At 34.3% G+C, this 24,034-nt stretch overlaps 1 protein-coding gene across 1 annotated transcript; it reads right to left on the bottom strand.

Moving 5' to 3' along the window:
• Nucleotides 1-11,336: 11,336 nt before the first annotated feature.
• On the bottom strand, nucleotides 11,337-13,109 carry LOC110614383 (xyloglucan endotransglucosylase/hydrolase 2). The gene is made up of 3 exons (XM_021755902.2): nucleotides 12,680-13,109; nucleotides 12,090-12,283; nucleotides 11,337-11,978 (listed from the first exon to the last, which is right to left on the bottom strand). Exons 1-3 carry the CDS (start codon nucleotides 12,956-12,958, stop codon nucleotides 11,570-11,572), a joined length of 882 nt encoding a protein of 293 aa, XP_021611594.1. The 5' UTR covers nucleotides 12,959-13,109; the 3' UTR covers nucleotides 11,337-11,569.
• Between the last annotated feature and the right edge of the window lie 10,925 nt (nucleotides 13,110-24,034).

Raw genomic sequence — 24,034 nt, 5'->3', positions numbered from 1 at the left:
CCATTCTCTGACACTACATGTCCCAAGAATGAGATGCTCCTCAACCAGAACTCACACTTGGAGAACTTGGCATACAAGCCATGTTCCCTCAAGGTCTGCAGAACTATCCTCAGATGATGGGCATGCTCCTCTGCATTCCTGGAATACACTAAGATATCATCTATGAAGACAATAACAAAGTGATCCAAGTACTGTCTAAACACTCTGTTCATGAGGTCCATGAATGCTGCAGGGGCGTTGGTTAACCCGAACGGCATTACAAGGAACTCAAAATGCCCATATCTGGTCCTGAAAGCTGTCTTTGGTACATCTTCCTCTCTGATCCTCAGCTGATGATACCCCGATCTCAGATCTATTTTGGAGAAACAACCCGCTCCTGCTAGCTGGTCGAATAGATCGTCGATCCTTGGCAATGGGTACTTATTTTTGGTAGTGACTTTGTTCAACTGCCTGTAGTCGATACAAAGTCTGAGGGATCCATCCTTCTTTCTTACAAACAAAACTGGAGCACCCCAGGGTGAGGTACTCGGTCGGATGAAGCCCTTGTCTACCAGCTCCTGTAACTGCTCCTTTAACTCTTTCAATTCTGCTGGCGCCATCCTGTAAGGAGGGATAGAGATCGGTCGGGTTCCAGGCATCAGTTCTATCTCGAACTCTATCTCCCTAGCAGGTGGTAAACCTGGTAGTTCTTCTGGGAAAACGTCTAGAAACTCTCTAACCACTGGCACCGAGGCGGGCTCTCTAACCTGACTGCTAAGCTCTCTCACATGAGCCAAATACCCCTGACATCCCTTCCTAAGCAACCTACGAGCCTGGAGAGCTGAGATCAAACCTCTAGGAGTACCCCTCCTGTCTCCTCTGAAGACGACTTCTGACCCATCCTGATCTCTGAACTTGACTACCTTGTCCCTGCAGTCCAAGGTAGCACCATGGGTAGATAACCAGTCCATCCCTAGAATGACGTCAAAATCAGTCAACTCTAGAACCACAAGGTCGGCGGACATGCATCTTCCCTCCACAAAAACTGGACTACATTGGCAGACTGACTCTGCCACTGACGGGTCACACTTGGGTCCACTGGCCCATAGGGGACACTCTAACTCAGAGACCATTAATCCCAACCTCTCAACGGCCCTCGGAGCAATAAAAGAATGAGATGCACCAGGGTCCATCAAGGCATAAATATCTGAACAACCAATGACTAAGTTACCTGCCACCACGGTGTTAGATGCATCTGCCTCCTGCTGTGTCATTGTGAAGATCCTTGCTGGGGCTGATGGACCTTCACCTCTGAAACCCGCTGAAGAAGAGGCTACCCCTCTCCCTCTACCTCTGCCACTGGCCTGAGTCGCGGCTGGAGCTGTTGGCTGTGCTACACTGCCTGAGGCTGTCTGTTGGGACTGTGCCATCGGGACTGCTCTTGGACAATCTCGAGCCATATGCCCCTCCTGACCACATCTGAAGCAGGCGTTCGTCCCAAACCGACATACTCCCCTGTGTGGCCTACCACACTTTGCACAAACTGCATTGTCTGCACCAGAGCTTGAGCCACTCCCTAGTCCCAGACTGGACTTGACCTTATTCCAGAACTTGTTCTTCTTTGACTTCTTGAGGCCTCTGTCCCACCTTTTACTACCTGAAGCTGCTGCACTCAGAGAAGAAGAGCCTGGGGTCTTAGAACCAGAAGGCTGTGCCACTGACTGCTTGACTTTCCCCTCGATGATAGCACTGGCCTCCATCCTCCTAGCCATATCCACTATGGCATGGAAGCTCTCCCTGTCTGCGGACTGAATCAAGGAGGAATACCTGGAGTGAAGTTTCATGATATACCTCCTTGACTTCTTCTGGTCTGTGTCAAGAGTTTGCCCTGCAAATGGCAACAGCTCCAAGAATTGGTCGGTGTACTCCTCTACACTCATTTCTTCTGTCTGCCTTAACTGTTCAAACTCAATCATCTTCATTTCTCTTGAACTGTCAGGAAAAGCCCATCCTGCAAATTCATTTGCGAACTCCTCCCACGATAGGCTGTCCAACCTCGGGCTCACATAGTTCTTGAACCACTCACGGGCCTTTTTGCATTTGAGTGTGAACCCAGCCATCTGAATGGCTCTGCTATCATCTGCCCCTATCTCATCTGTTATTGTTTTGACCCTCTCCAGGTACACAAACGGGTCATCACCGGTTTCAAACTGGGGAGCACCTAGCTTCATATAGTTAGTCATCTTGACCTTGCTCCCGCCAGATGAGCTAGGTTTGGGTACATGGTGTAATACCCGGCTAGAATCCGGCATCGGGATTCCTGCCTTCCGGCGGAATCTAGGGTGTTGGATCTCTCTAGAAGGGTAGAATGTGTTTTCTAAAATGTTTTCACATGATTTCATGGTTTTAAATGAAAATGAATTAAGTTTTGAAGAGAAGAAGGCCAAGGAGGAAGAACCCAGGTTCGGCCGCCGAAGGTGATGTTCGGCCGCCGAACACGAGATGGTTTCGGATGGACTTTTGGCTTCCGAAAGTTGAGTTGGGCAGAAACCAGGTTCGGCTGCCGAACCTCAAGTTCGGCCGCCGAACATGGGGGACTTTAGGGTGCTGGTTTGGCCGCCGAATGTGGCTCAGCCGGTCGCCTATAAAAGGCCTTAGACCGAAAATGGGCGAGTTTTCTCCCCATTCTCGTGCCCAGGTGAGTTCATGTCCTCCCTTGGTCGATTTCACGTTTTCCTTCATCTTCTATGGTTTTTATGAGTTTCATTCTTGGTTTTGAAGAGTTTTAAGCTTGGATCACGGATTTGGAGCTTGGAGACCCCGGAGCTAGTTTCCTCCACATCTTCAAGGTTCGGGTCACACCAACCCTCGATCTCCAAGAGGTTAGTGTAGATCCTTGCTTTTCCTTGTGTTTAATGAAGTTTTAAGTAAGTTTTATAGAGTTTGATGGTTGAGTTTGGGTAGAAATGCATGTTTAAGGTTTATGTGGGTTTTATACCCAATGTATGTTATGTGATGTTTGTGTTGGGGAGTTTATGTTAGTTTATGCTCCTTTATGCTTGTGGGAGTGAGTATGCATGATTGGGAGAGAGTATGTGAGGATTTGGGTATATTTGAGTTGGTTTTTGACTTGGCAGAATCGGACCTGTCGTCCAGAGGGGACCAGGTTCGGCCGCCGAAAGGAGTTTCGGCCGCCGAACCTGCATGGGAGGCAGTCTTTAGGCTGCCGAACGTGCCCTCGAAGGAGGGACTTTCGTTTCTGTCCAGGGGTTTCGGCCGCCGAACCTGCCGCCGAACTCACCCGAGTTTCGTCTCTGGAAGGGACTTTCGGCCGCCGAAGGTGCCGCCGAAAGTGCCCTGTCCAGCCGTTTCTTGGGTGTTTCCTATGCATGTTTTAGTAATGTTTAGAGGGGTTTTTGGGGGTATGTTTATGAGTTGTTTAGAGTATGTTTGGCACCTCATTCGAGTCCACCTGTGTAGGATCGGACCCGAGGGACCGAGGAGGCCAGTAAGTGCTAGCAGTTGCAGAGTCTGTCAGCGTCTGCCAGGAGGTGAGTAGAACTAACTAAATCTTTTATTTTGAGAAATCAAATGTCTAATGCATCTTTTATTTTTAAGGAATTCAAATGCCTAAAGCATATGCATGCATCATGATTATATGTAATAGGATGATTGCACTAGTTTCACGAATATGACGCATTGCACAAATTGCTGTGTATATGATGTGATGGGTGGACCAAGGCGACCTCAATAGCCCGCAAGTCTGTCAATGAGTCTTTGTCAGTCGGGCAAGTACATGTAGGAAAGCCCTATGAAAGCTCCTTCGGGGCCAAGTTTTGACAGAGGGAATGTTGGGGTCATGTCTAACCCTGAGGGGAAGGACGTTTCGAGAACCCTCTAAAATCACCCGCAAGAGGAAGAGATTGCTAGCGTGAACTCAAGCGGGGAAGAAATGTTGATGTGTATTCGTTGTGATATGACGCATTTCATGAAAGCATAAAATAATGATAATAATAATAAAATGAATAATAATATACCTAAAAATGGAGGAATTAAAGCAAATGTATAAATAATGTATAATAAAATGAAATCATAATTAATGAACTGTTTTCTCTGTTTCTACTCACTGGGCTCTTGTAGCTCACCCCATTCCCTTAACCCCAGTTTTGCAGGGCCAGAGTAAGTAAGCCAGAGTAAGTCAGATAGAGCTATGGGAAAGAAGAGGTTCAAGCATGGGTTGCCATGTTTGGTTGTAATAGCTTAGCTGTGTTTTGTTTATGTTTGAGTAAGGCTTGATGTGTATGTTTATGGTTATAGTGGATGTTGTATAAGGAAGTTGTTAAAGAGATGATATGTTATGTAATGCTATGTATGTTTCGTATGCTTGTTTAGCTTAGTAGTGGACATGATGATAATGATGATATCTGGTTATGATAGATGGACTTGATGTATGGTCCTTATGTATATAAAGATTATGATGAATGGAAAGAGTAATGAGTATGTTATAAAAGATAGAGCCAAGCTAAGAAAAGTATGGGAGATGTTTAGTATAGAGTTGTGCCTTGCCTAGTGTTGGTAAATCCCATGGCTTTGCATGATCAATATGAAAGTTAAAGAAATGTTTTAGTTTTCAAGTTATATGAAATGTTTTAATGGTTTGAAGCATGTATGGCCGTGAGGGAAGAAAGGGTCTCAATCCCTTGACCCAAAGCGGATATGTTTTTACAGCTAGCTTGATGACTCATCTAGGATGAAGTTCTATGTTTCTATACATAGGTCAAGCTGAAATAAAGAAAAAGTTTAAAGGCTTTCTGAAAAAGCTTAAGTTTTTATAACAATGCTGATCATGTATGGGATTATACCTAGAGTTCAGGATGTCTAGAGGCTTACTACGGGTCCCGGCGGCCTTAAGCCGATCTGGATCCTAGTGCCGAGCAGTTTGGGGCCGTTACAAGAGGTGTACCGGTTTCCGGGCTGTTACACATGGGTAGCTGGAACTGTGGGTTCTGCTGATGGTGGAGGAGGTGCAACATTTTCTGTGGTAGGATTTTCTGGATTTGGATAGTAGGGTGGAGGTGGATACATTGGGTACTGTGAGTATGGTGGGTAGTATGGTGGGTATGGCATCTGTGTGGGATAAGGGGTGAAGCTAGGGTAATCCGATGTATCTCCCATCGAATACCCGGGATGTTGTGAGAAGTGTGGGTAGTATGGTGGCTGAACAAATCCCGAGGCCTGAGTGCCTCCTTGGGACTCTCCCATTCCCTCTTCTGACATACTGACTCCCAAACTGCCATCCCTCCTCTGCTCTACGTCCATATCATCCCCCATATCCTCTGACGCTCCTCCCTGAACTGTTCCTCTAACTGATCTGCTCTACCCAGATCCAGAGACCTTCTAGGGTCTCTCACTGCTCTTTCTCTGTTAGACCTGCTAGACATTGCCCTAGGCAATGCTGGAGGACGGGCGCTCATGCCCTCATCCTCAGGTGGCACTCCAGTCAATCGTGCAGATCGACGAGTTCCTCTCATCTTGTTTTTCTGAAAAACAGCACACATAGCACAAAAATTAACATCATATGGTTCATGTGGGCACACATGAACCCTCATCACATACATCACATATCATAGCATATCATTAATGCACATGCATATTATCATGGCATTTCACATCATCATACAAGACAGGACTCTACATCCTATCCTAGTGGACATGATTTTTCCTATTGTGCTTGACCTTCTATAACTTCTATGAGCCCTACACTCTAGGTCCGACCATATGAACCTAGGGCTCTGATACCACTCTGTAACGCCCCAGAAATCCGGACCGCTACCGGCGCTAGGATCCAGATCGGCGTAAGGCCGCCGGGACCCGTAGCAAGCCTGACATATAACCTGTGAACCTGTTCAATCCCATACATGATCAACAATACTCAAGAACCTGTAAACATTCTCATAGATCAACCAAGCTCATCCTGTACATAATCATATACATAAACATAAACCTCCACTGGAGTCCTCAATCAAATGCTCCAATGGGGTATCTCATCATACATAAGAACTTGGTTGACTCATAACATCATAACTTATGAACATAAAGATCATGTGTACAAAGGGGATAACCATACTCAAAGGGGTCAAGCACAAACTCTAATCCTCAATATCATTAATACATTACATGACTTATACATTACTCTTACATTACAACATTTATCATGTCCACATCTAACTATTACAACACAGGCATGAATCTACTCTTCCTGACCTTCTGGCCTATTCCGTACCTGCACACCTGGGGGTTAGGGGAAAGGGGTGAGCTACAAGAGCCCAGTGAGCAGAATAATAAAACATTACATTTTAAAATTTATGCCTTCATGAAATGCGTCACATCACAACAAAGCCACATCAAGGGTAAACCTGTCACCAGCTAGTCCCATCGTCATAACTATTGCCAGCGGCGTAGTCAAAGGCTCACTGGACTTCCTGTACACATAACATAACTTACACTGCCCCAAGGCCTTATTAGGCACTTGGTCTTGGCGTCCCATGGTGCCAGGGGCGTAGTCAAAGGCTCCCTGGTCTTTCTTTCTCATAGTGCCAGGGGCGTAGTCAAAGGCTCCCTGGTCTTTCTTTCTCATAGTGCCAGGGGCGTAGTCAAAGGCTCCCTGGTCTTCCTGCCAGGAACTAGTGGATCATCCAGCATTTACCCACATCATCAACATAATATGCAATGCAACATATTCGTGATGTCTAATGCAAGCAACCTAGTATATCACATGGCAATCGTGATGCATGAATATGCTCAAAACTTATATTTCATCAATTTAAAACTTAAGAGTTTATTCTACTCACCTCTGGTTGGCTCTAAAGACTCTGACAAGTTACTGAAGCAGCTAGCACTGCTGGGGTCCTCGGTTCCTCGGGTCCGAACCTACACAGGTGGATTCAAGTGAGGGACCTAACATATGTGAACATAACTCTAAAAATACCCCCAAAAACCCCATAAAACATCCTGAAGTAATCATAGAAAAACATGCATGAAATGGCTGAACAGGGCACTTTCGGCGGCAGGTTCGGCGGCCGAAAGTCCCGGACAGATCCGAAAGTCGGGCACTTTCGGCGGCACCTTCGGCGGCCGAAAGTCCCAGACAGATCCGAAAGTCCTCTTTCGGGGGCAAGCTTCGGCAGCCGAATGCTGCCTCCACAAGGGGGTTCGGCGGCCGAAAGTCCCTTCTGCTGCCAAACCTGGTTTCTCCCAGAATGGCAGAAACTTGGCTCACATGAACCTCTTGCCTCCCACAACCTCAAATCATGCATATATCTCAACCAAAACATGCATACAAGTTCCTAGGGGTCTCAAAACATCAAATACCCCAACTACAACACTTCAAACACACACAATCAACACACATTGTTCAAAACATCAATATAACCTATAAACTCAACATATAACCTAACATGCATTTCTACCCAAAGAACTCATAAAAACTTACTTAAAACATACAAGGAGCTTAAGATCGGCTCTTACCTCTTGAAGATCGAGAGAGAGAGACGACCTAAACTTGGAGATCCAAGAAAATGAGCTCCTGGGTTCCCAAAGCTCCAAAACTTGTTTTAAAAGTTCAAAACCTTCAATGCAAGCTTGAAACTCAAGAAAAATGGTGGGGATTTGGAGGAAGATCACAAGATTTGCAAGAGGGAGGTCGGAAGCTCGCTGTGGCCGAAAATGGGAGAAAACTCGCCCATTTCGGCTAAGGGTCCCTTATATAGTGGCTGGCCAGGCCACGTTCGGGGGCCGAAAGTGCTTCCGCATGCATGCCATGTTCGGCGGCCGAACTTGACTTTCGGCGGCCGAACCTGGGTTTTCCTCCAAGGACTTTTCATGCAAAAACTCATTTAAATTTCATACTTAAAACATAAAACACATTAAAACATTTTATAAAAACATGCTTTTACCCTTCTAGAGGTCTCCGACATCCGAGATTCCACCGGACGGTAAAAATTCCGGTATCGGAGTCTAGCCGGGTATTACATGCTCATATTTCGCACGCCATCTAATTAAATAATTATTTTTATTTTTTTAATATATATTATTATAAAAATATTTACTGATTAAATTATAAAAAATTAATCGTTAAGAAAAAGCTTTGGTCCATGTAGGGGTGAGCATCCGGTCAGTTTGATTCAAAATCGAATCGAACTGAATAAACTGAAAATTGAAATTTTAGTATTTATGAAAATCGAACCGAATTGATTTTGGTCAGAAACCGAATCGAACTGAACCCGTCTGATTCGATTCGATTCGGATTGATCGGTTTCGATTTTTAATAATTTTTTTTATTTTTTACACTTTATTTTTAGTATTTTAAATTTTAATTAAAATATTTTAATTTTAATATAATTTAATTTTTCTATATTATTAAAAAAATATATTTTATCACTACTCGGTTCAGTTCGATTTTTTTGATTTTTTTCTAATCAAAATCGAATTAAACTGAAATAACTGAAATTTTTGAAATTAAAAACTGAATCGAACCAAAATAAAAAAAATTGAATTAAAATTTTAAATTAATTTAATTTAATCAATTTTTTCAATTTAAACCGAATCCTGCTCACTTACATCCATGAGCCAAAATGATGTGGAAAAGGTTTACTATTTGACAATGATTTGATTGAAAATTCAATAGTTTTTAACTTTCCACAAAGTAGGCAAAGATGCATGAACCAAAATTATTTTTCCAAAATTTTATTCTTCTATTTAATATAAGGACAGAAAGTCGCGTGGAAGAAAATAGCAAATTATTTTGTTTTATCTTTATTTTCTATTGACATTAATAAATTTTTTATTTTGCATATTTTTATATTTTTCACAATAATAATCAATACTAGGTTGTCTCTTATAAGACCAAAAAAAGCATCACGCCACTTCAAATTAATCAAGTAACAGATAGAAAATCAAAAGATCATATTAATCATTGAAGAAGAAAAAAAGAATTTCACTGCATCACACAATTTTAGACTTTACTTTTTCTATTAAATAGTCAAGAAAATTATGAATTTATTCTAATTTTTATGAATATTATTAATTATTATTAATTTATCGTAAATCTTTAATTTTATAAATATTATCAAATATTATCAAATATTTGAAGGATTTTCAGCGGCTATTTTTAATAGATTAGCGAATGATTAATTATTGGATAGATTGTATTTTTCTGATGAGTAACGATGAATAAAATTTGTCACTAAAGTTTATTTTAGATTCATCGAATAAAAAATTAAGAACAAGACTTTAAGGGATGGATCTTGATTCATCAAAAATCCATTCTGTAAGTATCAGCGACGAATTTTGTATTATTAGCGACTAAAATTTCTGTCTGTGATAATTTTTTTTTTGTAATGTTGAATATAAGGATTTTTTTTTTTTTTTTTTAGAATACTTTTTCTTTTATAGAGTCTTATTTTTCTCATCTTAGTATAGAATTATATTGTCATGCCTATTGAGTTATTTAGTAATTAAAAATATAATGTGGATTATTGAATGAAAATTTTAGATTTACAAGTATAGTTAATAAAAAAATAGTAAAATACAAATAGAAAAATAATATCTTTTTGTAAAATACAAAAACAAATTTTAGATTTTCCTTAAATATCATTTATTTTAAAAATTAAATTTTAAAAATAAAATTATCAAGTATTTAAATAATTAAATATTGTTATAAATAATTTAAAGACTTAAGGGTATTATTGCCAATCTCATTATTCCCCTCAACCCACTTTTATATATACTATAGATATAGTATAGATAAATTAAGTATTTTATATTTTTAAAGTATTTAAATAATATTAAAATTAATAATATTTGAAATTAAGATGATTTTTAAAATTAAAACAATCTCTTCTGCACAATATAAAATTATTTTATTATTAAATATTTATTTAATTATATTAATAAATGATTTAGTTGAACTGAAACCGTATAAATCTTATTGAATTTCATCATATTTATTATTATTAAATAAAAATTATTATCTTTTAATAATTTTAGTTCACATACAATTTTAAATAAAGTATCTATTTTAACTAAAATTAACTATCTATCTAATAGTTTTTTTATATAATTCAATATATAATAATATAACAAATTTTATATAAAAAATAATTGAAATTGATTTATTTATATATAAAATCTATAAATAATCCCTTAACCAAATATTAAAGCATCTAAAAAAAATATAAGATAAATTCTTCTCATTTCTTCTTCCTTCTCTTTTGGTTGAATTTCTCACTAGTCTCAAGAAAGTTTTTCAGCCATTATTATATCTTTTTGAAAGTTCTTGAACTACATTTCATAGCAAAAAGCTTTGAAAGTATTCATGCAAATTTGAGGCCCAATGCCCCTTGGATACAATGAAACCACCCAAATTTGAGGCCCAATGCCTTGGATACAATGAAACCACCAAAGAAGAGCCGAAAAGAGCATAGCTTTCCCTGTCCAAAGGGCAAGGGAAGCCAATTAAAGAACAACCTCGACTTTACCGAGAGTGAACTGCCAACCAACATACAGAGAGTTTGAATGAAAATTTATCTTTGTATCATACTAGAGAGAGAACGCTGCATTAAAGTTTAGACTAGTGATTCCTATGACAGGAGGATCCTCCCATTGATATTCGCTGACATGTCTATAGTGGGAGCGAGAGGTGGATCATTGGACTTAAATTTCTAACAGGTGGCTGATGTGATCATTTTCTTTTCATTTGAGAACAACTGTGATAACGTGTTCTCTTCAATCAGATTAAGAAGAGGTCAAGGTAATATGTGTCCGATGAGTCCAAATCACTATTTACATAACAGGTTGCTTCAGCCCAGGGACAAGATCAAGCAGTTCCCTGCTTTCCCTTGCTTTTGCAATGGGCAAGTCTCATGCTTCCCTATCTGATGCTTACTAATCTTGTTTATATTATCGTGTAGGATATGTAGGCTATGGTCCACAAGGCTGTGTCCTACAAGCCACAAGGAGTATGATTGCGTTGGATTCTACTAGGGACGTGCATAAAATTCCTCGAAACTCTTACATACAGCTATGATATTTTGTTTTATTTAAATATTCAGTTCATTTGTGGGGTTCCAAACTGAGTTCAAATCCAATAAAAAATTTCAGTTCAATTTTTTACTAGATTAGAGAATTCAAGAAATAGAAGAAGTATGAGAATATTGTAGAGGACATGTCAGTTTGGCCATCCCTATTAAGTGCTCTACTAAATGACAGAAAAATTAGAGCTTATTATGTGGTGCAGTGGTGGGTTCTGAATTGAATTATTGCAGAGAAGATGCGAATATCTAAAAGACAGCAAAATAGCAAAACTCAAACAATAAATTTTATTATATAAAACAGAATTTACAGACATAAACCTCACAAGATGAGTAGTAAATTAAGAACAAGAAAACAAAGAATTTCATTTATTTTTCACCCCCCTTGGGTACCAAGTTGTATAAACCTGGATAAGGGGAATTCAACTAAAGAATCTGAAACCGTAGGGCTATATCACAAACTTGAGAAGGAAGGCTGCAGCCAAGTCATCTATCTATCATCAGAATCTGGAGCGTTTACATTCAGCAGGAAGGCCCTCAGGGAAGCGTTTTAAGTCAGCGCAGTAGTTGTAAATCATGAAATACTTTTGAACCCATCTGAGTCGTCTTCGTCCAGGAGCATCAAGTTCATTGGTTTGGAATTCACTATCAGAGAATGGATTAGCTGCAGACTTTGAGTTGCAAGATGAACCACCAGAAGACCAAGTACAGGCAGTGGCATTGAAGTTTCTGTAATATGCTGTAAATGGTGCCTTTGTCCAATCAGTTTTCACCAATCCACCTCTTGTAGCCCAGTCATCAGCATTCCAGAGGCTAGAGTAAATTCTCATTGCTTGGTTCTTAGGGAAAGGAACACCAATTGATTCTGCATTTTTGAACACCCTTATGGGAATATTGTCCACTAAGAATCTGAAAAAAAGAGCAATAGCTGTTGTCTGAGTAAAGAGCTTCTTGGCAAATACTAAGAGTGAATGAGATTAGTGGAGAAAATTGTTTATAAAAGAAGAGTTAAGGCATTACATAATGTGCTGAGGTTTCCAGATGATGGAGTAAGTGTGGAAGTTTCTTGTGGGGTCAAACCAGAGATAGAATTGCTGCTCTCTATTGCCCTTGCCCTGTGTGAAGACGTTGGTGTGCAAAATGTAAGGGTCACCAGTAAGGTTTCCCAAGAACTCAAAGTCGATCTCATCATGTGTTGGCCCTTGAGAAGACAACTGCCATTGATATTTAGAAGATAAAGTGAATTTAGTTCATTATATATAATAACAGAAAGAGACGAAAAACAAAATGTATTAAAATAATTTTTAAAATAAAAATTAAATTTTCAAGGAAATGTTTCTCTTTGCAATCTCATCATGAAGTGATGTCTCAAAATAAGTCACAGTCGCGAGAAAGAAAAAGAAAAGTTGGTCACACTAATAATATTCTCGTGACCAAAAGAATAAAAAAATTCACTAATTAAAGTTACTTTTTCCAAAAAAATTCATTCCAAGTAGGGAAAAGAATATAATAAAACAAAATAATCTTATAACTCAGTCATCTTAGAGAGGTTGAAATGAGTGATTTTTAAATAAATAATCAATGAAAAGAGGGTGTTTTTGGATACGTACATAGTAGGCAGTGACAGTACCAGCAGAATTTCCAGCAACAAGCTTCAGCTGCATATCAATTCTACCAAACAAATACTCATTCTTGGATTGAAACCCAGACCCAGAAACCTTATCTAGAGATAGAGAAAGAAGCTTCCCTCCATTGAAGATCTTTGCACGTTCACCACCCCATGTTAATTCAAAATCATCATAGAAGTTTCCAGCTGAGGCAGCCATTACCATGCAACTGAGCACAACCGCCACCCCAACCACAGATAACCAATTACAAGAAACACCCATTGTTCTTTACTCTTTTATTTTACAAATTTTGAGAGAGAGAGAGAGAGAGAGAGAGAGATGGATTGTATTTGTGAGCGAGATGACAGAGTCTAGATGGAGAGGTATTTATATAGGTGTGTTTTAGATATAGAGGAAAGACAGAGAGAATGGCAGGAGGTGGACGACGCGTGAACAATAACTGGGGGAGCTAAGAGCCAAAGCTGGTGCCAGCTTTGCACATAATCAAAGCTGGAACCTTTTGTTTGAGCATTGGATGATTCTTTCTTTTCTTTATTAGCCTTTTGTTTTTTAATATATAATGGATCAATCCACTTTTATAAGTTCAAATTTAAAAAATTTTACGTATTATTCAAAAAACAATTAAAACATTTAAAAGTACAATAAAATGCTTCTTCATTTTGAATAAATTATTATTTATTTTATCTAATTAATTAAAGTCAATAATTCTCTCTTTTATTAATTTATTATTAAAAAATAAAATAAAATAAAATAATTAAATTTGATACTTTTATCTATCATAACACTCAATTATATATATTCTATAAAGATAGATTTTTTTTTTCATTATTGATGACCGTTGAATTTTCCTACCCCGTACTAAGGCGAGGCCCACAATGACAGCCCATGACATGAAGGCTTATAAGTCTCCCTCTTGAGTTAGGTCCAGTCCGCTCAGTTTTAAAACCGGACCCTATGTAGATTTCTTAATCAGGCTGGTCTTGCCTTTTTCCGGCCCAATGATTAGACCTCTTCTAAATTCAGCCTTAATCTCCTCTCCTAATCCAGTCCGGAGGAAAGAATGTGGCCGGCCTATCCGCTCGGTGGGTCCCCAGCATGCGTGCAAGAGGAAAATTAAATGGCCGTTACGTATGAGACAGAAATCTGATACTCTCGTACATCCATATTAGTATGGTAGAGACAGGTGGCTCAATGAAAACAAGACCGCTACACGTCACTGACAGACAGAGAAAAAGAATAAAAGGAGAAGAACACCCTTTTCTCAGACTAAGTTTACAGAACTATTTATAAATCCTATTTTGTGGATTTGAAATTATCAATTATATTAAATATTTATATTTAAATTTGAAAACTTATTATATATATATATATTTAATTAATTATGTTATTGACACAAAAGTAATTCTGTTAAAATATCATATAAATGTTTAATTTAATAATTATGAAAATTTATTTTCGCTTATATTAGATACATCCAATAAATAAATTCATTGGATAAATATGAAAACAAGGATAGAATGATGGTGTCCCCATGGTAAAAAGGTAGGGAAGCGTGGTTATGATTGGAAAATATCGGTGGTGGATGACAACGGGACATGGTAGAGAGAATAAAGATACAATTCTTCGAAACTAGGACCACTTTTATTTTTAACCCTTTTACGTTTTGCCACCTGTCACAATTATGGCCTTGGCTTGTCACTGTTCAATTTCCTTTCGGAAGTTCTTCTTTTAATTTTTCATTAAAAATAAAATAAAAAAATGAGCATGAAAATTTAAATTTCTGTTATTAGGCTTGATAATAACAGAATTTTCAAATTTATATTCTCCTCTTTTAGGTCTGTAATGAGAGTCACGAGAACTCCAAGGTTTTTCTAGCTGTATCGTTGGCTTTTGACCGTTGCAGTCCTAGTATTTATTGTTAATATCTCAAACTTGAAAAAAAATTAAATTTAAATTTTAAAATTTTGACTTTTCTTCTTTTTACACTTAGGTAAAAACATTTCATACTCAATATCAGGGGTCAGCGTTTATTGATTTTAATTGAAAAAAATGAAACAAATCAATTTAGTTTGATTTTTCTGCTTATTCAATTTAATTTGTCTAAAAATTTGAAAAGTTTTTACTTTTATTAAAAATTAATCAAAAAATATATTTTTTATTTTTAAATAGAAAAATTATTTTTTAGTCCCTGATGTTTAACGTGATTAACAGTTCTGTCCCTCTATTTTGAGGGCCCAACACTTATGTCCATCACTTTCTCTTCCATCCAAATTCGTAGTCCTTCCGTCCATTTAAACTGTTTGGTCAAAGAGTCAAATGTGAGAGGTGATAATTTTTTTAAAAAAATACCATTCTCTCAATATGAAATCTTTTTTTTTTCTCTTTTATATTTTCTCCAGTTGCAGAAAGGGTAGGAAGAAGAAGAAAAAGAAGAAGAAGTTGCAGAAAGGGTAAGAAGAAGAAGAAGAAGAAGAAGAAGAAATTGCAGAAAGGGTAGGAAGAAAAAGAAAAAGAAGAAGAAGAAAAAGAAGAAGAGGCATTTGGGTTTGGATTTTGTGATTTTGAAATAGCGGGATTTATAGTGAGGGTTAATTTTGTCAATTCACGTATTTCAAACGGCTATTTTGGACGGAAAGACTACAAATTTGGACAGAAAAGAAAGTGAGGGACTTAAGTGTTAGGTCGCCAAAATAGAGGAATAGAAATGTTAATTACGTTAAACCTCAGGGACTAAAAAATAATTTTCCCTTTTTAAATATATAATTAATTATTAAAAATTAATATTTTGCTAAAATTTATTACTATTATTAATTTTTTTAAAGGAAAAAATAGACATAATTGGTGATTGGTTTTCGTGAAAAAGGAGTTGGTTTCCAATTGGACCGTCACATTAGACGCGTGAATTTCATTTATATTTTAACCATAAAAACAAAACAAACATAATCATTCCCTCCTTAATTATTATACCTACCACCCTCGGGATTGTTAATTGACCGCCATCAACCCACTCTTTTTTTTTTTTTTAACAAAATCCGATTATGCATTTTTATAATTTTATTTAATTTTAATAATTTAATCTAAAATTGAAAATTCCATAAAAAAATTTGATCTAAATTTAAAAAATAAATATATTAAATGCACGAAGATGTAATGTTTTTTTATTCTAATGATACGGACCTACTAACACGTATACTAAAAAAGTGAACCACTAACTGAATATTCGATTGAATAAATTGATTTAACATTTAATAAATTTAAATTTAATTCATTAAAATTTTTAAAACTTAAATTGAACTTAAATTTTAATTTAAATATAATAATATTTTTATATATAATTAAAATATATATAATACATAAATAAAAATACATTTTAATTAAATATATAATCTATTTAAATTAAAGTCTAAACTCTATTAAATTAAATTACATACATATATTTACATTTATATTTATATTTTTATATAATAATTATATAAATAGTTATACTTATATAATAACTATTAAATAGTTTTTAACAATATAAAATAACGATATATTTTAATTAATTATTATAAAATTTTAATTATATAATTTAACTAATTAAATTAATTAATTATAATTTATATAATTCTAATTTGTTCTATTTAAATAAACTATATATATTATATTCTAAAATATATTTATACAAATATAATTAAAACTAATAAAATATATATAGAATAATGTAACAAAATGTAGTAGTAGAAATGCAATTGTAAAAAGAAAATTAAAAAATCAAATTCAATTTATCTATATCTATGTTAAGCGAATATATTTATTTTAAAAGTAACTTTATTTTATAAATTATATTTGATGATCTGAGATCCAGAAAAATAGGATTTTACAAGAGTTCTGTAAGTTTGAGAAAAATTTAGACTTAGAGGAGAGTATTTCCCTTTTATCTGTTTTCTTTTGTCTACTAGTGACGTATAACGATATTGTTGCCATTGGAACACGTGTCCCTGCAGCGCTGATACGGGCGTACGAGGATATCAGATTTCTGACCCATGCGTAACTGCCATCGATTTCTTCTGAAACGCATGTGGTGGGTCCCTCCAACTGAAGGGGTTGACTGCTCTTTCCCTTCCGGGCTGGGCCGGACGACGAGATTAAAGTTGGAATCCAAGGGAGATCTGATATCTGGGCCGCTTAGAGTTGGGCCGGCTTGACAGGAGATCTTAATAGGAGTCCGGTCTAGAGAAGGATGGGTTGGACCAGGTTTATTGGGGAAGCCTAGGAGCCCTCAAACGATGGGCTCTTGACATGGGCCTGACCCCAGTTCGGAGTGGAGAAATCTAGCGGTCATCAATATTTATTTCTAATTTAAAATAATTCACTATAAAAGTGAATATATTTATTTAGACAAAATTTAAACTTGAAATTTTATTTATTTTTAGATTTTAAAAGTTAAAGAAAATTAATCATATTAATTTTGAGTGACAATTAAATTAATTTTTAGGCTCTGACAAAAAAATATTTTTACATTTTTTTGATATTTGACACTATAAAATTAATGAACGAAATTAAAAAATTAAGTTACTTAAAAAAAAACACTTCATTTATATAAATAAAAAAATAAAATTATTTTCTATACTTTAAAAATATTATTAAGAATTATCTATATAAATGTGTTAATATATTTTATTTTATAAATTAAAATTAAATAATAAAAAATAAATTATTTTATTCCTAAACCATTTTCTAAATACCAGTTATTTCAAAAACAAAGAGTTATTTTGTTTTGTTTTTGAAAAGGAATTAGATAGTGGAGTTGGTTGCTTAATAATCTAAGAAATAAAAGAAGTTTAAACTAAAGAGAATAGCAATGAAAGTGAATAATTGAATAATCACAACCAATCATTCATGATATCAAAATTAAACATTAATATCTGCCCATTCAAATAGAATGGGTCCCATTCTTGAGCAACGGCATAGTTTTTTTTTATTCCTATTAAAAAAAAAAAAATCAAATCCACCAACCCATGAAATATAGCCAGCAGACTTGCATGATTACTAAAGCTCTGTTATTTAATTAGAAGATTTATTATTTAATATATGAGCATTATTATTATTAAAAAAAGTCATTTTTTATATTTTTAAAAATTTATTAAAATATTCTTGATAAATATTTTTCTCTTCCTGGTCCAAAATAGATCTGGTTTTCTTTTGGGTCCCTTCTTGCTGGGCTCCCTGGTGGATCTCTCCATGTTCTTGTGGATCTCTCCATATTCTTCCTGGTGAAGAGACCTGTAAAATAAGAAAGAATGGTCAGGGGCCTACCGGGTGTGCCCCGGCAGAGGCCCTCCGACGCTCAAGTCAGATTTTATGGCTCAGAGTAGTATATTTAGGCAAGGGTTACAGAAAGAATAAAAATAGTGTCCAGAAAGGAAAAGGAAGAAAAAGAGAGCCCCCTGCGTGGCCTTTACCGTGATATATATATCTGTCTCTCTGCCACAATGCTAGCTGTCTTCTGCCGCCTAGCTCCGTATGTACGGATGTGTCAGGCGCCTGCTCCATGCGTAACGTCCATTAATTCTCCTCTGATACGTATGATTTTCCTCTGATACGCATGCGGAAGGACCTACCAGCGGGGCATCTTGGTCATTTTCCCCTTTCCGGGCTGGGTTGAATGGTAGGGCTGAAGTTAAGACTGGTGAGGGCCTGATTACTGGGCCGAGAGGTTTGGGCCGGTTTGATTGAGGAGTCTAGGCGGAGTCCGACCCTGTGACTAAGCGGGCTGGACCTGGCTCTCGAGGGGAATATTGAAGCCTTCGGATCAGGGACTGTTTTCATGGGCCTGGCCTTTATACCGGGGTGAAGAAATCCAGCGATCATCAATTCTTATTTTTTATTTCGTCAATAAAATAATTTTTCGGTCTATTTCTCCATTAAGTGAGTTTTTAAAACTTTATAAAAAAAATCAGTTTGTGTCACTATATTTTTTAATTTTAGATATATATGATGGCTATAAAAAAAAAACAATAAATAGCGGATGAGCTTGGTGCTAATGCTTTTGTCAAGGCGTTGCAAGTGTTTGGAGAAGAGCGTAGTATTATAATGCCGTGCTCAATCCTATGTACGAGTGGCGTTGAGACACATACTGTAGCACAAGCACAACGATAATTTCTTTTTTTTTCTTTATTTGGACGCTTTCTCTTCTTCATTTTCTTCTTCTTCTCAAAATGCCTCCTCCTCTTCCTTCTCTTCTTCTTCTTTTTTCTTTTATTTTGATTATTCTTTTTTGGTGAAGGAGGGAGATAAACTATTTCGTTGATAAAAATTTTTTTTTAATATATTTAAAAAAAATAAGAAAATTTTAATAAAATTTTAAAAATATAGAAACTGACTCGTTAATAATGACAATATTCATAAACTAAATAAAGAGTTTTATTTAAGAATAAAATTAGATTTATTACATACTTTTTCATTCAATTATTAATTATTTAAAATAAAAATAATAATTTGAAAGTTGTATTTAATTTGATCAATTTAATTGTTGGATTTAGTGGCTACCAAAATTATTTATGAGCAACCAAATATGCCCATAGGTGTATAGTAGTAAGTAATAGCCCCATCAATGAATTTGAACATAAAAAGCAAACCACTTATTAAATGGAACATATTCTCTTTTCTTTAATAATTTTTTTTCTATTTTGGAATATTAAATAGTAATAGAAAGTGATGGATGAAATACCAACCAACAAAGCACATTGGAAAAAGGATTAAGAGTTGATTTGGGATTATATTATGAAGATTTGTGGGAACTCCTCATTTAAGTGGGTTGGTATTTGTTAAGATACATTTGGAGGAATTAGGTTCTAAAATTATTATTTATTTTTTTAAATACTATAATAATATATAAATCGACTATTTTAATATATTGAATGATTTTTTTTAATTATAATTATAATTTTAAAATTGAAATTTATTAAATTTTTTTTTTACCAAATTACCTCATTTCACTGAAAATGGGTTGAAGAGTATATGCCAAGTCTTATATAAAATAAAATTACTAATCAATTCAAATCCAAACCTAAATTAATGAGTTTATAAAAAAATGCAAACCCAAATCTCCTTATTGCAAGACAGCTATGGAGCACTAGGGTATTAATTTCCATTGTCACAGCAAAAACTCCAACACACATCAGAAGACACCACAATCATGGATAGAGGAAGGAGAAGTAGTAATAGCTATGAAAGCACAAAGACTAAAAATACCTAGTTAACTTAAAAAATTTCAGGGGTACATCAATGGGCACTAAATAACATGTATATTTAAAATTATATGGATTAAAAATATAAATATTTAATATAAGTTAATAGTATAATTTTTAAATAGAGATAAACTAATAATTTTTTTTAAAATTTAGGGATTGAATAAAAATTTTTCTCTAAATTTAAGAAATATTACCTAAACATACTTAGGTAATTCAAAAAATTTCAGGGGGCTATGGCCTCTTGCCCATCGTGGATCCGTTGCTGGTCATGATATCGGTTATGCAAAATCTAGACATGATCGCTAGATAATAACCGTTGTTCAATCATTTGCTTCATCAAGAACCAGTTTCGTATAGATTCAAACAATCTGCTATAGCGTTTGTTTTGAATAGAATTCCACCATATTACTACACTACCTTTTAATTTAAAAGTCACAATCAGAATTTTTAGATTTTTTTTCTACATTCATAACTTTAAAAAATCAATCAACCTCCACTAACCAATCAAAGAACGTATTATATATCCAACAAACCATAAAAATTTTGAAGGTATATTTTAATTTGTAACCTTCGTGATAATCCTGCTAGTGATTTGCGACAACAGGATTTGCGATGGGCCATGGACGTTTGGCTGCGGCGGATTGGTTATTACCTCGTTGTAAAATTAATTATTCGATCATCTCCCTCAATTCTGCAAATATTGCTTCAATTGCAGCGAGTCATGCCTCTTGGTTGTTAGACATAAATGAACTTCGCTCTGATACGAACTAAAATAGGACCGATTAAAACCATAAAGAGTTTTAACTAACAACGTTTGGTTAAAATGAAATAAAAAAACCAAAAGACTAGAACCAAAATTTCTTATTAAATTCTAAAAATTAAAAAGTGTTTCAAATAGTGAAGAAAATGATTATTTATGTAAAAAATTATAAATAAATTTTAAAAAATAATTAAAATATAAAATTAACTTTCTAAATAATAAAATTTAAGTCTTAAAATTTTTGAGAGATATGTAGTTATCGTCACACTTTTGGAAGTTATCAATTTCAAAATTCTCTATTTAAAAAATTATTTTTTATATGTTAAATTAAGTTTAATAAGATTAATTTAATAATATTTATTCCCTTTTGTTTGCCTCTTGATGTAATTTGCACCAATGCATAAATAGATTCCTTATCGATAAGCCGTAAATAAAATATGAAACTGATTTAGTTGAATGTTTTAATTGTGGAACTAGCCAATTTAAAAACCAACATCAAATGTTTTTTTTTTTAAATATATTATATTTTATTATAAATTTTATTTTTTTTCAGAAAATAAATATTGAAGCTATTATATTTAAAAATGTGATTAATATGTTTAAAGATTTATTTCAAAGAAGGAAGATTTACATTATCACTAATAATATAAAAAAGAAATTAAAATTATTTTTAATATTCATAAAAAAAATTAAATCAAATGTACTTTATATTATTTCATATTGATATTTATATTTTATCGATTATATTCTCAAATTTTTATAATATATTTAATTATTTAAGAATTATATAGTATAATATATATAATTATAAAAATTATTAAATATTAAAAGATATTTTGAGAAATTTCTTAAAAATAAAATAAAATTAATTAAATAATATTACAATTGATGACCACTGAATTTTTAGCACCTGGACTGAAGTCGGCTCTGGAGAAAAAAATAGACTCAAAATCCAAAAGAGCCTACCAAGCAAGCCGACCTATCAGCACGTCATCCGACCTATAACCAAAGCAAATTGGACTGATCAAAGGCGTAAACTCATCAGAGAGGAGTCTATCCTATATAATGAGACAGGAAGTAGGAAAACGCCTTACGAGAATGGACAAGCGGGTACATTCGTACGTACTTATGGATCTTCATGACAGGAACGGGTGACATTATAATAAAATGGCGGTTATGTATCACTAAAAAATAAAAAAATAAAATAAAAGAATTACGTGATCTCGCAGACTAAGGTATGTAAACCCTATTTTATTTGAATATTATAACATCAATAATAATCAATTTTTATGTTACTAATAGCTTAGGATCTTCATTGTGAGACTGAAAAGCATCTTCATTGTGAAGTTTGAAAAGTGGAAATACCTTAGGATAGGTAATAAACGTGAAAATCAAGGTGAAGCATGTTGGTTTTCTTGCATGTTAATCATCATTGTTGGAAGCGTAAATTAATCACAATCATACGTGAGTGGTAAGGAAAACGCCATCCCAAATTCCAAAATTTGTGCATCGCCATGCCAAATCCTGATAAATAATTGAATTTTCCCTGCAAAATTTGGACCACTGAGTCGTGGTTGGCGAAGAATTTTGAATAATGGAAGTATGGGCAGCTAATGGTGAATGCTGGATTTTTCTAGTCTGGATAGAGCTGCAGATCAGGTTGTCCTAAGGATGAAGTCCACTTCCTTTTCTTACCCAACAAGGAAAAAAAACAAAAAAAAGGTTGTTGTCCCATGAACCCATTATCATACCAGCCATGAGCTGTGAAAACTTCAACCTAAAGCCCATTTTTACTGGACTTGTAACTAAGATCAACGCAATATTGCCTAATCAAGATCAGGAGGTGTTCAAATTAGAATGTGTATGGTATGAAGAGATCAATCTGGATACGTGAGAGTGAGAGATCTTGAATGAGGGGAGTGAATGTTGTATGTAGAGTAATGAGTTTTATATGATTTTATAGAGTAATATTTTATACTTTATCGTTACTTAAGGAGCAAATAATACTGTTTGTTGTTCATTTGTTCTCTCTTCTTCCCTGATATCCCTTCCACTCAGCCTATCTGATCCACACCCGTATCACATTGATAGATTCATATCACAAAGGCCACATCTCATTCATTACGGGTATGTACAGTTTTTGAATTCCAAACTGAATTGGTACCGAATCAAAAAATAATAGATGATGTAAAAATTAAATCGTATCGAATTAAATTTATTTATTTAAGTATGATTTTGATTTTTTATTAAGAATCAAAGCGAAATCGAAATCAAAACTGTACCAAATTAAAAAAACTAATTTATATATATATAATTTATAATAATATTATAATTCTAATGTATATAGATCCAATAATATATTTTATATATCATATAGTTTCAATAAAATTACATATATAATTGCAATATTATCTAATTATTAAATACTTTGTCATTTTATTTAATTAATTTAGTTAGTGAATTATAATTTGTTCTATTTAAATAAATTATATATATATATATATATTATATATACTAATAGAATTATAATATTATAATATAAATTATTAAAATAATTCTATATAAATTGATATGTGTGTATATGTATTTATAATTATTATTAATAGTTATATATATATATAATTATTATATATTTTAGTCCCTAATAAATTATTAAAAGATATTATGTAATTATATAATTTTATTATAAAAAAATAAAAACAATTAAATATAATTATAACATAGAAATGATAAAAACTCGTTTATGAATACTATCTCACAGTGATTTGGGTTTTTCTTCGTACATTCAGTAGGCTAATTGGGTAATCGTCTCACCGTTTCACAGGCTGTCGATGATCTCCTTAAAATTTCAATAAATATTTTATTTAATAATTATTAAACTCATTGTTTACTGGAGTACGAATTAGCTACTAAACTGATTCTCTTTAATTTATGTCAGATTATAAGTTCATTTTTATTTTAAAATAATAATTTTTTTATCAACTTAATTATATGATCTGATATATACTGAAAAGGTAAAATTTATTAGGTCCAAATATTAATATAATAATAGATTCTTATGAATGGGAAGTATATTGAGAAAAAATAAACAAATTTTATTATTTTTATTATAGTAACTATATTTTATTGATTTATATGAAAAAATAAAAAATAAATTTATCTTTGTGAGATGAAAGGAGTAATCTTCAAATGAAAAATTGACTGGTCTTAAACTAAACCCCATCATTACTGCTAGTTTGTTTCAAAGCAAGTGCTCAATGCCCAATTAATCAAATTGAAGAGAAGATGCAATGGAAGAATACACAGCATTACACACTAAAAGAATTGCTAGAAAGAGAGTAA

The sequence above is a fragment of the Manihot esculenta genome, chromosome 5 (assembly GCF_001659605.2).
Source record: "Manihot esculenta cultivar AM560-2 chromosome 5, M.esculenta_v8, whole genome shotgun sequence".
NCBI lineage: Eukaryota > Viridiplantae > Streptophyta > Magnoliopsida > Malpighiales > Euphorbiaceae > Manihot > Manihot esculenta.
The sequence above is the reverse complement of the archived record's forward strand: the minus strand, read 5'-3'. Positions and strand labels throughout refer to the sequence as shown.